We start from the raw sequence: 17,015 nt of genomic DNA, 5'->3' as shown, positions 1-17,015 counted from the left end.
AGAGTGAGGAGTTAATAGAGAGGAGTTACAGGCAGGTAGTCACACTGGGGCCACAGGAGGCAGACAAGTGGGTCACAGTTAGGAGAGGGAAGGGAAAGAGTCAGGTACTAGAGAGTACCCCATGGGCTGTATCCCTCGACGATAAGTACTCCTGTTTGAGTACTGCTGGGGTGGTGGGTGGGGAAAGCCTTCTTGGGGGAAGCTACAGTGGCTGTGCCTCCGGCACAGAGTCTGGCCCTTTAGCACAGAAGGGTAGGGAAATGAAGAGGAAGGGAGTAGTAATAGGGGACTCGATAGTCAGGGGGACAGATAGGCAATTCTGTGGACGCAGTCAGGAGATCCAGATGGTAGTTTGCCTCCCTGGTGCCGGGGTCCGGGATGTTTCTGATCACGTCCAAGATATCCTGAAGTGGGAGGGTGAAGAGTCAGAGGTTGTGGTACATATCGGTACCAATGACATAGGTATGGAAAGGGAAGAGGGCCTGAAAGGAGACTATAGGGAGTTAGGAAGCGAGTTGAGAAAAAGGACCGTGAAGGTAGTAATCTCGGGATTGCCGCCTGTGCCACGCGATAGTGAAAGTAGGAATGGAATGAGGTGGAGGATGAATACATGGCTGAGGGATTGGAGCAAGGGGCAGGGATTCAATTTTCTGGATCATTGGGAACTATTTTGGGGCAGGTGTGACCTGTACAAAAGGGACGGGTTGCACTTGAGTCCTAGGGGGACGAACATCCTGGTGGGGAGACTTACTAAGGCTACTGGAAAGACTTTAAGCTAGAATGGTTGTGGGGGTGGGAATCAAATTGAAGAGACTATGAGAGAGAAGGTTAGTTCACAAATACAGAAGGAGCTTGTAGACAGTGCGTGAGGGAGGATAGGCAGGTGATAGAGAAGGGGAGCACTCAGACCGAAGATGTAGGGGAAAAGGAAGAAAAAGAAGATAGTAAAGTTGTTTGCACCGTTAGAGATAAACAGAGAGTAATCTGTTTATGTTGTAGCTATTAGTGAAACATGGTTGCAGGAGGGGTGTGATTGGCAACAAAATATTCCTGGATTTTGTTGCTTTAGGTGTGATAGGATCGGAGGGACCAGGGGGAGGTGCTGCATTGCTTGCCATAGAAAATATTACAGTGGTGCTTTGGCAGGGTAGATTAGAGGGCTCATCTAGGGAGCCTATTTGGGTGGAATTGAGGAATGGGAAAGGTGTAGTAACACTTATAGGGGTGTATTATTGACCACGTAATGGTGAGCGAGAATTGGAGGAGCAAATTTGTAAGGAAATAGCAGTTATTTGTAGTAAGCACAACGTTGTGATTGTGGGAGATTTTAATTTTCCACACATTGACTGGAAAGCCCATTCTATAAAAGGGCTGGATGGTTTGGAGTTTGTAAAATGCAGGATAGTTTTTTGCAGCAATGCATAGAGGTACCAACTAGAGAAGGGGCAGTGTTGGATCTCCTGTTAGGGAATGAGTTAGGTCAGGTGACGGAGGTATGTGTTGGGGAACACTTTGGGTGCAGTGATCACAATGCCATTAGTTTCAATATAATTGTGGAGAAGGATAGGTCTGGACCCAGGGTTGAGATTATTGATTAGAGAAAGGTTAACTTTGAGGAGATGCGAAAGGATTTAGAAGGAGTGGATTGGGACAATTTGTTTTATGGGAAGCATGTAATAGAGAAATGGAGGTCATTTAAAGGTGAAATTTAGAGGGTACAGAATCTTGATGTTCATGTTAGGTTGAAAGCAAAGGTTTAAAGTTTGAGAGAGCCATGGTTTTCAACGGATATTGGAAACTGGGTTTGGAAAAAAGAGAGAGATCTACAATAAATATAGGCAGCATGGAGTAAATGAGGTGCTCGAGGAATATAAAGAATGTAAGAGGAATCCTAAGAAATAAATTAGAAAAGCTGAAAGAAGATATCAGGTTGCTTTGGCAAGTATGGTGAAAATAAATCCGAAGGCTTTCTACAGTTATATTAATAGCAAAAGGATAATGAGGGATAAAATTGGTCCCTTAGAGAATCATAGTGGACAGCTATGTGTGGAGCCAAAAGATGTGGGGGAGATTTTGAACAATTTCTTTTCTTCGTTATTCACTGAGGAGAAGGATATTGAATTGTGCAAGGGAAACAAGTAGGGTAGTTATGGAACCTATGATGATCAAAGAAGAGGAAGTACTGGTGCTTTTAAAGAATATAAAAGCGGATAATTCTCCGAGTCCTGACAGGATATTCCCGAGGACTTTGAGGGAAGTTACTGAAGAAATAGCAGGGGCTCTGACAGAAATATTTCAAATGTCATTGGAAAGGGGAATGGTGCCGGAGGATTGGCATGTTGCTCATGCGGTTCCATTGTTTAAAAAGGGTTCTAACAGTAAACCTAGCAACTACTGGCCTGTAAGTTTGACGTCAGTGGTGGGTAAATTAATGGAAAGTATTCCGTATATATAATTATCTGGAAAGACAAGGTCTGATTACGAACAGTCAACATGGATTTGTGCGTGGAACGTCATGTTTGACAAATCTTATTGAATTTTTTTGAAGAAGTTACTAGGAAAGTTGATGAGGGTATGCAGTGTATGTTGTCTATATGGACTTCAGTAAGGCCTTTGACAAGGTTTCACATGCTAAGTTAGTTAGAAAGGTTCAATTGTTAGCTATTAATATTGAAGTAGTGAAATGGTTTGAACAGTGGCTGGATGGGAGATGCCAGAGAGTAGTGGTGGATAACTGTTTGTCAGTTTGGAGGCTGGTGACTAGTGGTGTGTCTCAGGGATCTGTACTGGGTCCAATGTTGTTTGTCATATACATTAATGATCTGGATGATGGGGAGGTAAATTGTATTGCTAAGTATGTAAATGATACTAATATAGGTGGTGTTGTGGATAATGAAGTAGGTTTCCAAAGCTTGCAGAGAGATTTAGGCCAGTTAGAAGAGTTGGCTGAAAGATGGCAGATGGGGTTTAATGCTGATAAGTGTGAGGTGCTACATTTTGGTAGAACTAATCAAAATAGGACATACATAGTAAATGGTAGGGCATTGAGGAATGCAGTAGAACAGAGTGATCTAGGAATAATGGTACATAGTTCCCTGAAGGTGGAATGTCATGTGGATAGGGTGGAGAAGAAAGCTTTTGGTATGCTGGCCTTTATAAATCAGAACATTGATTATAGGAGTTGGGATGTAATGTTAAAATTGTACAAGGCATTAGTAAGGCCAAATTTGGAGTATTGTGTACAGTTCTGATCGAATTATAGGAAAGATGTCAACAAAATAGAGAGAAAACAGAGGAGATTTACTAGAACGTTATCTGGGTTTCTGCACTTAAGTAACAGAGAAAGGTTGAACAAGGTAGGTCTTTATTCTTTGGAGCATAGAAGGTTGAGGGGGGATTTGATAGAAGTATTTAAAATTATGAGGAGGATAGATAGAGTTGACATGGATAGGCTTTTTCCACTGAGAGTAGGGGAGATTCAAACAAGAGGACATGAGTTGAGAGTTAGGGGGCAAAAGTTTAGGGGTAACATGAGGGGCAACTTCTTTACTCAGAGAATGGTAGCTGTGTGGAATGAGCTTCCAATAGAAGTGGTCGAGGCGGATTTGATATCGTCATTTATAAAAGAAATTGGAAAGGTATATGGACAGAAAGGAATAGAGGGTTATGGGCTTAGTGCAGGTCGGTGGGACTAGGTGAGAGTAAGCGTTCGGCACGGACTAGAAGGGCCGAGATGGCCTGTTTCTATGCTGTAATTGTTACATGTTTATATGAACCTATCTACCTATGCCACCTCTTTCAATGATTTATGTACCTCTATTTCCAGATCCCTTTCTTCTACCACACTCTTCAGTGCCCGACCATTCAGTGTACAAGTCCTACCCTGGCTGGTCTTTCCAAAGTGCAACACTTCATTGTCTGCATTAAATTCCATCTGCCATTATTCAGCCCAGGTTTCCAGCTGGTCCAGATGCCACTGAAAGCTCTAGTGTTCCTTGCTGTCCACTACACTACTAGTCTTTGTCTCCTCTGCAAAATTTGCGGATCCAGTTAACAGCGTCATTACACAGATCATTGAAATGGATTGCAAACAACAACAGACCCAGTACCGATCACTACGACGCTCCACTCATCACAGGTCTCCAGTCAGAGAGGCAAATATCTACTACCACTCTCCCATGAAGCCAAGATCTTATCCATTTTATTACCTCATCTTGAATGCCGAGTGACTGAACCTTCTTGAACAACCTCTCATGTGGGACCTTGTCACGTGCCTTGCTAAAGTTCATGTAGACAACATCCATGTCTTGCCTTCAGCAACTTTCTTGTTAACTTGCTCGAAAAACTCTAAGGTTTGTTAGACATGTCCTACCGAACATGAATCCATGTTGACTATTCCTAATCACTCCATTTCTATCTAAGTACCCATATATTCCATCCCTTAGAGTAACTTTCCCATGACCAGTGTCAGGCTCTTCGACTTCTAATTTCAAGGTTTATTTTTAGAGACTTTCTGAAACAGATAACATCTTTGGCTTCTCTCCTATGACTAACGATGTTTTTATTCTCTCTGCTAGGACCCAGGCAATCTCTGCACTTACCTCCCGCTGCATCCAGGGGAACACCTTGTCAGGCCTTCAGGTTTTATCCATCCTGATTTGCCTCAAATTAGCAGACACCTCCTTATCTATAATCTGTATAGGGTTCATGAAGATGATGTAGCTTACCTTACTTCTGAAGACTGTGTCCGTCTACTGTATATATAGATACAAACAATGCATTTAAGATTTTCCCCATCTGTTTTGGCTTCATGCATGAATTACCGTTCTGATCTTCCAGAGGACAAATTTTTGTCCCTTGCAATCCTTGTGCTCGCAACATATATGAGGAATTCCTTGGTATTCAGAATCACCTTCTCTGCTAAGGGAAACCCGTGCCTTCGTTTGGCCCTCCTGATTGTGCACTCTTGTATTTTTTGTGCTTATTAGCACGTCTTTGTGAATCTAGAATTGGCTTGCTCACAGAAAGCAAAGGGTGGTTGTGCATGGCTCATATTCTGCATGGAGGACGGTGGCCAGTGGTGTTCCGCATGGATCTGTTCTGGGAACCCTCATCATTGTGATTGTTATTGATGACTTGGATGAGGAAGTAGAAAGGTCGGGTAATAAATTTGCTAATGACCCAAAGTTGGGGTGTTGTAGATAGTCTGAAGGCTTGCCAGAGGTTACAGAGGACATCAATAGGATGCAGAACTGGGATGAGAAGCGACAGGTGGAGTTCAACCCAGATAAGTGTGAAGTGGTTCATTTTGTTGGTCAAATTTGAAGACCGAATATAATATTAATGATAAGACTCTTGATAGCGTGATCAGTGAGATCCTGGGATCTGTATTCATGGGACACTCAAAGCAGCTGCACAGATTGACAGTATTGTTAAGAAGGCATATAGTGTGTTGACACTCATCAGCCGTGGGATTGAGTTCAGGAGCTGTGGGGTAATGTTAAAGCTGTATTTTTTTTTTAAATGGTAAGACTCCACTTATGAGAATACTGACTTCTGAGTGAACTTGGCCTTTTCTCCTTGGAACAATGGAGGATGATTTGGTGACCTGATAGAAGTCTATAAGATGATGAGGGGTATAAATTGTAGGATAGCCAGAGGCTTTCTCCCAGGGCTGAAATGGCTGACACTATGGGTCATAGATTTAAGGTGCTTGGAAGTAGGAAGTAGGTACAAGGGGGATGTCAGAGGTCTTTATTTTCAGACAGAGTGGTGGGTATGTGCAATGCATTGCCAGTGAGGGTGATATTAGAGTTTTTAAGTACACTTTTTAGGTACTTTTTAAGCACATGGAGCTTAGAAAAATAGAGGACAATGCACTACGTATATTCTGTGTAGTTTTTAAAGTAGTTTACATGGTTGGCACAACATTGTTGGCCTGAGGGCCTGTAATGTTCTGTAGCCTTCTATGTTGTATGATCCTACCTGCCTATAATTCGAATGCACCTCCTTTTTTTCTTAACCAGGCCCTCAGTATCTTTTACACACCAAGGTTCTCTGCATTTGTTATATTTACCTTTTATTCTGACAGGCAGGTGCAAGGTTTGTATTCTTAAATTTTTTTTTCTGAATTCCTCCCACTTTCGAAGTATACTTTTTGCAGAAAGTAACCTGTCCCAATCCACACTTGCCATATGATTCAAAATTGGCCTTTCTCCGATTTAGAATCTCAACACATGAGCTGGACCCATTCTTTTGCATATTCACTTTGAAACTGATGGCATTGTGATCACTGGATGCGAAGTATTCACAAGCATCTGTCACCTGTCCTATCCTGTTTCATTCCCTAATCGTAGATCAAGAATTGAACACTCCCTAGTTGGGTCTTCTGCGTACTGATGAAGGGAACTTACCTGAGTACATTTTACAGACTCTGTCCCATCTAGTGATATTACAATATGGGATTCTCAATCAACAAGTGGAAAGTTAAAGTCACCTACTATAACAACCTTGTGTTTCTTGCAACAGGCATAGGAGCATAAATAGGTCTTTGGCTAGCTCCTCTCTCAGGTCTTTGTAACTCCCTTTACTCCACCCACTACTGCGACTTCTAGGTTTACCTTCTTCCTCTCAAACTGCAGGGTGAGTTCCATTATATAAAGATCGTTGACACTTAAGCTGCAGAATCTATTTTAGTTCAATATACAAGCTCTATCCAAATCTGCTTTTTCACTAGTGGGCTCAACCACATGCTACTCTAAAAGCCATCTCGATTTATTCTACAAGTTCCATTCCATCGCTTGCGATTCATCCCCAACCTGATTTTCCAAAGCTACCTGCATATTGATATTCTCATGACTATTTTAGCTTTACCTTTTTGCATCACCTTTCTACCTACCGTTGAAATTTGTAGCCCACATTCTGGTTATTGTTCCAAAGCTGTATAGAAATCCCATAAGTATTATTTTAACCTTGAATATTATTTTACTCTACCCACTGCCCATCCTTTTGATACTATATGTATCCTTGGATGTAACACCCACCAGTGAACTTCATACAGTCACCAATCAGTGATACCCGCAATGTCATACGTAATGATCTCCAACATCGCTACAAGATCGTGTACATTAACTCTTATTCAGCAGGCATTAAATTATTGCACATTCTGTCCTGCATTCATCACCCTCTTTGATCTTGCCCCATGTTTCAAATCAACTCATCCTACTGATAGAAATTTTGCCCTATCATATGCATGTTCGTCCTCTCAGTTTCAGTACACACTACATCTACTTGTGTGCCAGCTGCCCTATCCTCAGCCCTACCATTCTGGTATCTTCTTTCACCACAGACAGTTAAAAAAGTCTGGTATGGGCCCCTAAATCCTAAGAACTTTCTACAGGAACACAATTGTGAGCATCCTGACTCGCTGCGTCACTGCCTAGCATAGGAACTGTACTTCCCTCAATTGCAGGACTCTGCAGAGAGTGGTGTGGGCTGCCCAGCGCATCCGTCAATGTGAACTTCCCACTATTCAGGATATTTACAAAGACAATGTGTAAAAAGGGCCTGAAGGATCATTGGGGACCCGAGTCACCCCAACCACAAACCAGTCCAGCTGCCACTGTCCGGGAAACAGTACTATAGCATAAAAGACAGGGCCAAGAGGCTCCAGGACAGCTTCTTCCACCAGGCCATCAGACTGATTAATTCATGCTAATGAAATTGTATTTCTATGTTATATTGACGGTTGTACATACTATTTACTATAAATTAATTTTAAATTGAAAATCGTACATCTGGATGGAGACATAACGTAAAGGTTTTTACTACTGATGTATATGAAGGATATAAATAATAAAGTCTATTCATTCAATTCATGTCCTGGAGGGTAGGGGATGCCGGAAACTGGACATCGCCTGTCACGGAAGGATAGAGCAGAGGCCGCATGTCTCTTGTTTTACGTGAATCCCTTCATTACTTTTAAGATGTGAGTTATGAGTGTGCCTTGCCGTGTTTCTCCATCGACACGTGAAGCTCAACATCATGCAGTATAGATGGTTCTGGCCACAAAATAACCGCTTGCTCCATCATAAACAGTCTCCAGTTTGTGACATCTGTAGCAGATGCAGAAGTTCAGTAACACTGATGGCATCTCCCAAGCCTGCAAATCCATCAGGCCAGAACAAGGCAGTGAATATGCAATCTGGCACATCCACTTCAACTCTCAGCCCACCCTGACTTTTGGGAATCTCACCATTCCTTCACCAGCACTGGAACTTAATCCTGGAGTGCCCATTCATCACTGCGTAATTTATCTTCATCAGCAATTATAAATTGTTATTTCTGAAGGGACAAATAGGGATGAAGAGTCAACAGTGGATTTGTAATGGTAGTTATCTAACATACATTTTCAGATATGATTCCCACCCATATCAGCCCCAGGCCACGTGGAATGCCTGTTACTCTGAATGTGTCCTGTTCTCCTTACCTACATTACAACTTCTGAAAATTCAGCTTTCCCCCATGTATGTGAGATTCGGTTCCGTAATCCTTTTTTTTTTGGTCTCTTGGTCTCCCTTCCCTTTTTTTCTTGTTACATGCCAGTTTACTCTGCTTTGTTTCCACAATATTTTCTCAATGTGAATCCATCAGGAATGTCCCTGGAAAATTTTTCAGTGGATGAAAAAATAACATTCACAAAGATCTTCCCTGCACCAATCCTAAGAGTATATGGTTAAATTTGTGGTGTAGGGTTTTATATCAGCAGTTGTTGTGCCAAAATAAAATATCTAACATGTCAAATAGTAATTCTTGAATTGTTCAATTCCTATTAAATCAACAGGAGCTGACAAGTTCATGTGAAAAATCTCCATGTCGTTCTGTCTGCTCTACAATAAATTTATTGTTTCCCTTTCATAGAAGGTCACTGAACTGACAGAGAAGGGAAAACAGGCAGAGAGTTCCAGCTGCTTCCTCAGTCTGGTGATGGGCAAAGGCTCCCGGGCCCGGAGGGAAATGTGGGAATCCTTTGTGAAAATGAGGATTATGTTACCGAAGCTGGACAGAATACTGAAGGAAATAGAGGAGCTTGGTATGTTAAAGCCACATATAGAACAGAAAGGCACATTGAAATATAACAGTTTAAATTAAATTAACTCAGTTTTCATGAAAGCTTTTTGTTTTAAACAGGCCCTGATCCACAGGAATACATGGACATCGCCCAAGGGTTATCTGAGTTACCCACTCAGCTGATAGGTGAGTGATATATGTACAGTCTTGGATCAGTTCCTTATACTTCATCTTTTTTTATGATTTAAAAGATCATTCTTGAGGCCACCACTGCTGTGAGTTGGTCAGAGTTTGAAGTAGCTTTGGGTCGTCAGGCTTGGGGTCGGGGAAGTATCTGGTACACTTCTGTTTTTGTTCTTAATTCTTCATTCCTCATCTGTTAGAGCATAGGTATAGGGTTAAAATAGCTCTAATGGCAGTAGTTTGTACTGTGCTGAGATGTGAGAGTTCTGGGAGACCTCCAGTCTTGTGGATAATCACATCAGCACCAGGTGCACCAGGCTACAGCTCTGGAGTTGCAGCTTGAGGACATTTGGCTCAGGAGAATACGGGAGAATGAGGAGGTGATAGATAGGAGCTGCCAGGAAGTTACAAGAGACAGGGAGCTGGGTGACTCTGTAAAAGAAAATGCGCAGCCAGTGCAGAGTACACTTGTGTCCTTTGCACTCTATATTATGTATACCAATTTAGATACAGTTGAAGAGGAAGTCTAACCAGCAGAGAGCATCAGTCACCGGGTTTCTGGGACTGAGTCTGGTGTTGTGGCTCAGAAGAGATGAGATGAAGAGGACTACAGTGGTGATATGAGATTCCATAGGCAGAGGAAAAGAGATGAGTTATTGTGGGCACAACAGAGATGGTATGTTGCCTCCCAAATGTCAGAGTCAAGAATGTCTCAGAATGGGTCCATAACATTCTAAAGCAGCCAGAAGTTTTCATACAAATTGGCACAAATGATACAAGAGGAAAGTTGAGAGGTACTGAAGAGAGATTTTAGGGAGCTAGGTAGAAAGTTGAAAATCAGGACATCTAGGGTAGTAATATCAGGATTGCTGCCTATGACATGTGCCAGTGAGGGTAAGTGTAGAATGATTTGAAAGGTAAATTTCAGAGGAATTGCTGCGGGGGCAGGGGTTCGACTTGCTGTTTGACCCTAATCAAATTCATATATTCTCTCTTCTCCATTGGGGAGAAGATACATAAGCCTGAAAGTATGTACCATCTGGATCAAGGACAACTTTAATTCTGCATTTATAGGACTATTAAATGGTCACATTCTATTTTAAGATGGGATCTTATTAATAGTACTAATAATAATAATAATAATGAAAATCCAAAGTAAATTTATTATCAATGTACATATATGTCACTCTATGCAATCCTGAGATACGTTTTATTCCTGGCATACTCAATAAAAACAACAAACATAATAGGACCAGTCAAAGACTGCACCTAACAGGTTGGACAACCAGTCTGCAAGAGACAACAAACTGTGCAAATACAGAAGAAATACATAATAATAAATAAATAAACGGTTCCATAGGCTGTGGAAACAGTTCAGTGATTGATGAGGCAAGTGAAGTTATCCCTCTGTTTGAAGAATTGTTGTTTAAGAGGTTCTGAACCTGTTAGCATGAGTCCTGAAGAGGTTAAGTGCTTCAAATGAAATGCAAGGCAAAGACTCAACTCTTTTCTCCATAAGTGTGAAAAGATATTTCATTGAAAAAGAGCTGGGAGTTTCCCTCAATGTCAGCACTACCAATCCTTCAGCAACACCCTGTAAAAAAAAAACTGAGCATCTCATTAATTGGTTTGTTCAACTATTATTTATATTGCACTTCTTTACATTTTTCATTACATTGTTTACAGTGTTTCATTACATTGAATTTTTTGTGCATGTTGTTAAGATGGGTTTCTTTCCATGTTTTGCGATTGATGCAAACTAATTCAAGAGCAGCTTTCTCTCTATGTTAGATCTCTGAACAGTCCATGAACGTGAACTCTTTTGCTCTATTTTAGATCTTTTATTTCTTATTGTAAATTATACTAGTTTTTTTATGTCTTGCACTCTAGTGGTGCCAACAACAACATATTTTATGGCATTTATTAGATATAATATGTCGTATTCTGATAGCTGTACATACTGGCATAAAACAACACAGTGAATGACCATTCTGGATTTTTATTGATCTGATTTAAGAAGGAAGACTGAGTTTATACTGACTGGAGTTTGGGCATTTTAGAGTAGATTTGAGTGAAACATAAGATATTCAGACATCTTAATAGGGTACATGTGAAGGGGGTGGGAAGGATGTGTCCTCCTGTTGGATTAAACATTCGTAACATCCACTGTTTAATATTTAATCAAAGTCCATACTTGAAAGAGGTGAGGTCATAATAATTATTTTAGTAGTTATTATTTTTTAATAATAAGGTAAGACATATATCTTACCTAAAGGAGAAATCACTAATGACCGGTCAAAATCACCTCCTATTGTTTACAAGCTAAATATGAAGTTGTAGCATCATGCAACTCGCTATTAATCACCATACATTTAGATAACTTCCATATACTTGCTACGAGCAGAAAGTATGCAGAAAGAGCATGAAAGGCTGTAAAGAAAAACTGAGAACAGATTATGAAATTTTAAATCAAGCCAAGAGGAAAAGCGAAAATCATACACTTTGTTACATTGACTACCAAAAGCATTTGATTCTGTCCAACACTCATGATTAATAGAGTTCATAATGTACACAAATACACCGGACACTTGTGAAATTCACACAATATTTTTGATGAAGCATTGGTGTGCTGTAATCACTCTGACTATTCACAACCAAAAAAGAACAAACACTGCTATCAAAATAACCAGAGACAATTCTCAGGGCGACTCTCTTAACCCATGGTGATTTTGCCTGGTTTTAAACCGGCCCTCTAACTTACTGAATTGTGCAAGAAAATAGTTGTCAAATTAGCAAAAAGAAACAAACAAGTTACAACTTGATGCACCTTGCACATTACAACAGGCATGGATGAATTAAAATTATACTCTCCATCAATAAAGGTAAAGCAAGAAATTCAAATAATAGAGGTATTTTCAAAAGATACAAAAATCAGCTTTAGACTTTATAAGTGCAGAGCATTCAACAGATTATGTAGTACCATTAAGAAGTCAACTCATGTGAGCAGCCCTGATGGAAGTCATCAAATATTCCCATGTTATGTTGCTAGAATCCACAGCTAAACCCTTGCCTAATGCAATAAGTGACATCATCTTAAGGTGATTAAAATCTCTATTGCTACTCAAAGAAAATGAATGTTGCTAGAGCGTTTCACCTTTATGACAACAGAAGAGATGATGCTGTGCTGGATTAAAATGTGTGTTCATTTAAAGAAAGGGGGTTCCATTACAGACTATTCTGCTGGCAGATATACAGTGTCTGGTAAATAACACCAAGGATCTCAGAGCATGATTGCTAGACCAGAGGGATTTCCAGGACAATTGTGTTCTTAAGCGTTAGGGAGACTTGGATATCACCGTCATTCTAGATAAAGTGATACAGCTCGCTGACTTCACATTTGCTGCCAAGATGGAACTGGTTAGTCTTTCAAAGGCAGAGAAGTTGAAGCATGCTTCGTTAGTAACTCCTGGTGGTGCACAAACCTGACAGTTCTATCCCAGTCCTGCTCATTGGACCTGGAACATCTTGTGGTCAACTATCCTCCATTTTACCTCCTGTGGGATTTTTCAGCCAGCACCTTGGAAGCGGTGCAGAGCCAACCACAGGCCAGTGTTCAACAGTCTCTAATGAGTGGGGCTATGGAATTGGCAGGCATCACTAAACAGAACACCCTGATGTTTTTCACCATCATCTTGGGGGACTTTTACCGGACCATCTTGAAAAAGTCTCTAAATAATTATAACCATCGCATCACTTGCGGAACCAGAGGAAGCAACAGATGGGGCCACTTTGATAATACCATCATGAGCACTTACTGTGCCATCCTACAACTGTACTTTGAAAAGTCTGATCACCTTCTGGGTATAGGTAGAGACTGAAGACCACAACACCAGTAGCAGAGACCAATGTATAGATAAGGGAGACACAAGAGCACCTACAAGGCAACTTTGAGTCCATAGATTGGACTGTATTCAGCAATTCATCTTCAAGACTGAATGAATATGCTCCAGTTGTCATTGACTCCATGCTGAATAGCTGAATCAAAAGCCTTGAATGAACCAGGGGATTCATACTCTGCTAAGGAAGGACTCGATCTGTGGCATGAAAGTCTGGTAATCCAGGACTGTACTAGAAGGCCAGGTATGGCATTAAGGATTATCACAAGAGAAAAAGAACAATTCTGATTGAAGTTCGAGATGTAATTGGTTGCACATCAACTCTGGCAGTGTTTGCAGGCCTTCATTTCCTACAAAGCACAAGCTTATACAATGAATTGTGGAGATGCTTCGCTCCCAGAGGGGATTAAATTATTTTATGTTCACTGTGAAAGAGAAAATACAACTATTGCTATGAGAATCTGGACAGCACCCACTGACCCTCTGACCTCTGTCTCGGAGGCCAATGTCAGAAGGTCTTTCAATAGGGTAAATACTTGCAAGAGGACAGACACTGATGGAGCTGTACCTGGTAGAGTTCTGAAAATCTGTGTCATTCAACTGGCGTGCCTGTTCAAAAATATTTTCAAGATCTTATTGCTCCAGTTCTAAGTTCCCACCTACTTCAAAAGGGCAAAATCTTACCAGTGTCCAAGAAGAACAGAATGAGATGCCTTAATGACGTTTATCATGTAGCACTCAGTTGCTCAATGAAGAACTTTCAGAGATTGACTATGGCTTGAATCAACCCCTGCCTCAGCGAGGACATGGACCCAATGTAATTTGCATGTTGCCACTATTTGCCTACAGAGGATGCGATTTCATTGGCTCTTCCGCAGCCTTTAATCACCTGAAGGACCACAATACTTATTTCAGATCGCTGTTTAACTAGATCATTTGAACAGGTATGAAAAAAAGCTCCAAACCCTGGGCTGCTGTACCTCCCACTGCAAATGGATCCTTGAGTTCCTCACGAGAAGACCACTGTCTGTGCTGACTGGAAATAATATTTCCACTTCGCTGATAATCAAATCTGGTGCATCTCAATGATGTGTGCTTATCCCACTGCTCTTTGCTCTCTGCAAGCATGATTGTGTGCTAGTCATCTATAACTCTGCCGATGACACAACTATTATTGTCAGAATTTCAGATGGTGATGAAAGGGCGTATAGGAGCAAGATATTTCAGCCAGTTGAGTGGTGTTGCAGCAACAATCTTGAGCACAATGTCAGTAGGACAAGAGAATTGATTGTGAACTTCAGAAATGGTAAGATATGGGAGCACACCAATGTCCCCAGACAGGTGTCAAGATCTCTGAGGATCTTACCTGATCCCAACATATCCATTCAACTATAAAGAAGACTAAACAGCAGCTACATTCCATTAGGAGTTTGAGGAGATTTGGTATGTCCCCAAAGACAGTCGCAAATTTCTAAAGGTGTGACGTGGAGAGCATTCTGACAGGCTGCATCACTGTCTAGTATTGAGATGTTAGATGCGTGACACTGCACAGGATCAAAGTAAGCTGCAGAAAATTGTAAACACACTAAGCTCCTTCAAAGCACTGACTTCCCCCTCATTAGATATAGGACCATAAGACCATAATATTTTGGAGCAAAATTAGGCCATTTGGCCCAACGAGTCTGCTTTGCCATTTCATCGTGACTGCTTCATTTTTCCTGTCAGAACCAATTTCCTGGCTCTCCTCGCATCATATCCCTTCATGCCCTGACCAATCAAGAATCTGTCTAGCTCTGCATTAAATATAATTGGCCTACACAGCTGCCCTTGGCAACAAATTCCACAGATTCACTATTTTCTGAGTAAGGAAATCCCTTCTCATCTCTGTTTTAAAAGGATACCCCTCTATCCTTAGGCTGCGTCCTCTGGTCTTTGTCTCTCCTACCATAAGAAACACGCTCTCCACATCCTCTCTATCAAGGACTTTCACCACTCGAGATATTCAATCAGGTCTCTGCTGTTTCTTCTGAAATCAAGTGAATACAGGCCTGGCGTCATCAAGCGGCAAGCACCATACGATGAGCCATTTAATCATAAAAACATAGAAACATAGAAAAGATACAGCACAATATGGGCCCTTCAGCCCACAAAGCTGGGCCGAACATGTCCCTACCTGGAGTCATTTTTTTATCTCCCTTTGAACCCTTTCCAGTTTCAGCATCTTCTTTCTTTCTTTTTTCATTTGTAATTTATTTTTTATATTGAAGTTCATCATCAAACAAACATTTCCATAAGATGTATTTCAGACATTGTACATGTATATCATATAATCATATACATCACAAATCTCCACAAAGTATTTATCTGAGGTATACACTTATAGAAAAGAGTGGGAAGAAAAAATAACCAAAAGGAAAGAACTATGTACAAGTAGGGAGTGATTTTGGTTTTTTTACAACAGCTTCATTGATTTCTGAGAATAAAATCAGGCCTATGAAGCATTATGTAGTTAAACCATTTTTCCCAGTATGAATCAAATTGTTCCAGCTTATGGTTAACAGATGCTGTTATCTTCTCCATTTTGTAAATGTCCATTATAATTTCCATACATGTATTTAAAGTTGGGCTCTCCTGTGATAACCATTTCCTAGTAAGAGTCTTTTTACCAGCCACCAACAGTATATTCATTAAATATTTATCTCTTTTCAACCATTCTTGAGATATATATCCAAAATATATGGTCTGCTCAGACTGTTATATCTCTTTCAGACCCTACTGATAGAGATTAATCAAAATCAATTCAATGAATGGAACAAGATGCTATCAAGGTATATTTGGCAGGGTAAAAAGCCTAGAGTTCATCTCAAAACTTTGCAATTAGCAAAGGAAAAGGGGGGATGGGGCTTGCCTTCTCTTAGAGATTATTATTTTGCAGCACAGTTTGGAGCTGCAATGTGTTGGTGCAACCCATTATATGACACTCAAAGGAAAACCATTAAGGAGTGGGTACTTCCCGTCCCCATACAAGCAATTTTGTCTGATAACAACCTGCAAAGGTACATAAATACTATTGATAACCCATGGGTGAAATTGACTCTTAAAATATGGAAAACTACTATAAAAGAATATAATTTAGAGGGAGATTCTTAAATGGTGTGCATATGACTGATTTTACACCAAATAAATTAGATGCTAGTTTTAAGGACTGGACAGCTAAAGGAATAACAGTTCTTTGCAACATAATGAAAGAAGGAACAATGTTCAGTTTTGAAATGCTTAAAGAGAAACACTTATTAGAAAAACAAGATTTTATCGGTATTTACAGATGTGACAATATGTTAATAAGATGCTGAAAAATGTAACCAAGGCAAATACATGCTTGATAGAACTTGTTAGAAAAGCATATAATTCAGATAATGGTAGTAGAATCATTTCAAGCATGTATAAGGGGTTGTCAAATCTTAAAACACATTCGACTTCATACATTAAAACAAAATGGGAGAAGGAAGGAGGGATAATTATATCTGAGGAAGAATGGACAACAATAAGGAGATATCAATGGAAGTGTAGCAGTTCACAGAAATGGAGGTAGTTTGGATGGAAAAACTTGATAAGATATTTTATTACACCCTCTCAGAAATCCCATTATGATAGTAACCTCCCTGTTTGCTGGAGAAATTGTGGAAATCAAAATGCAAATCATTATCATATTTTTTGGGACTGCCCTGTTATCAAAAACTATTGGAGGGAGATACACAATGCCCTGCAAGACATCTTTAAATGTGAAATACCCTTTGAGAGTCAACATGTTCTTTCTAAGATAAGGGGCCCAAATCTGCTCACAATACTTCAAGTGAGGCTTCACCA

General features: G+C 40.4%; 1 protein-coding gene across 1 annotated transcript in view; it reads left to right on the top strand.

Moving 5' to 3' along the window:
* The window catches only part of LOC140721849 (NACHT, LRR and PYD domains-containing protein 3-like), a 43,739-nt gene that overhangs the window by 16,628 nt on the left and 10,096 nt on the right, over window positions 1–17,015 (top strand). The window contains exons 5-6 of the mRNA XM_073036654.1: window positions 8,920–9,091; window positions 9,190–9,255. Coding sequence (XP_072892755.1) covers window positions 8,920–9,091; window positions 9,190–9,255 — 238 coding nt within the window. The remainder of the gene's footprint in view (window positions 1–8,919; window positions 9,092–9,189; window positions 9,256–17,015) is intronic.

Source organism: Hemitrygon akajei, unplaced genomic scaffold (assembly GCF_048418815.1).
Source record: "Hemitrygon akajei unplaced genomic scaffold, sHemAka1.3 Scf000063, whole genome shotgun sequence".
Classification (NCBI taxonomy): Eukaryota; Metazoa; Chordata; class Chondrichthyes; order Myliobatiformes; family Dasyatidae; genus Hemitrygon; species Hemitrygon akajei.
Note: the sequence above shows the minus strand (reverse complement) of the source record. Positions and strands in the feature narration are given on the sequence as shown.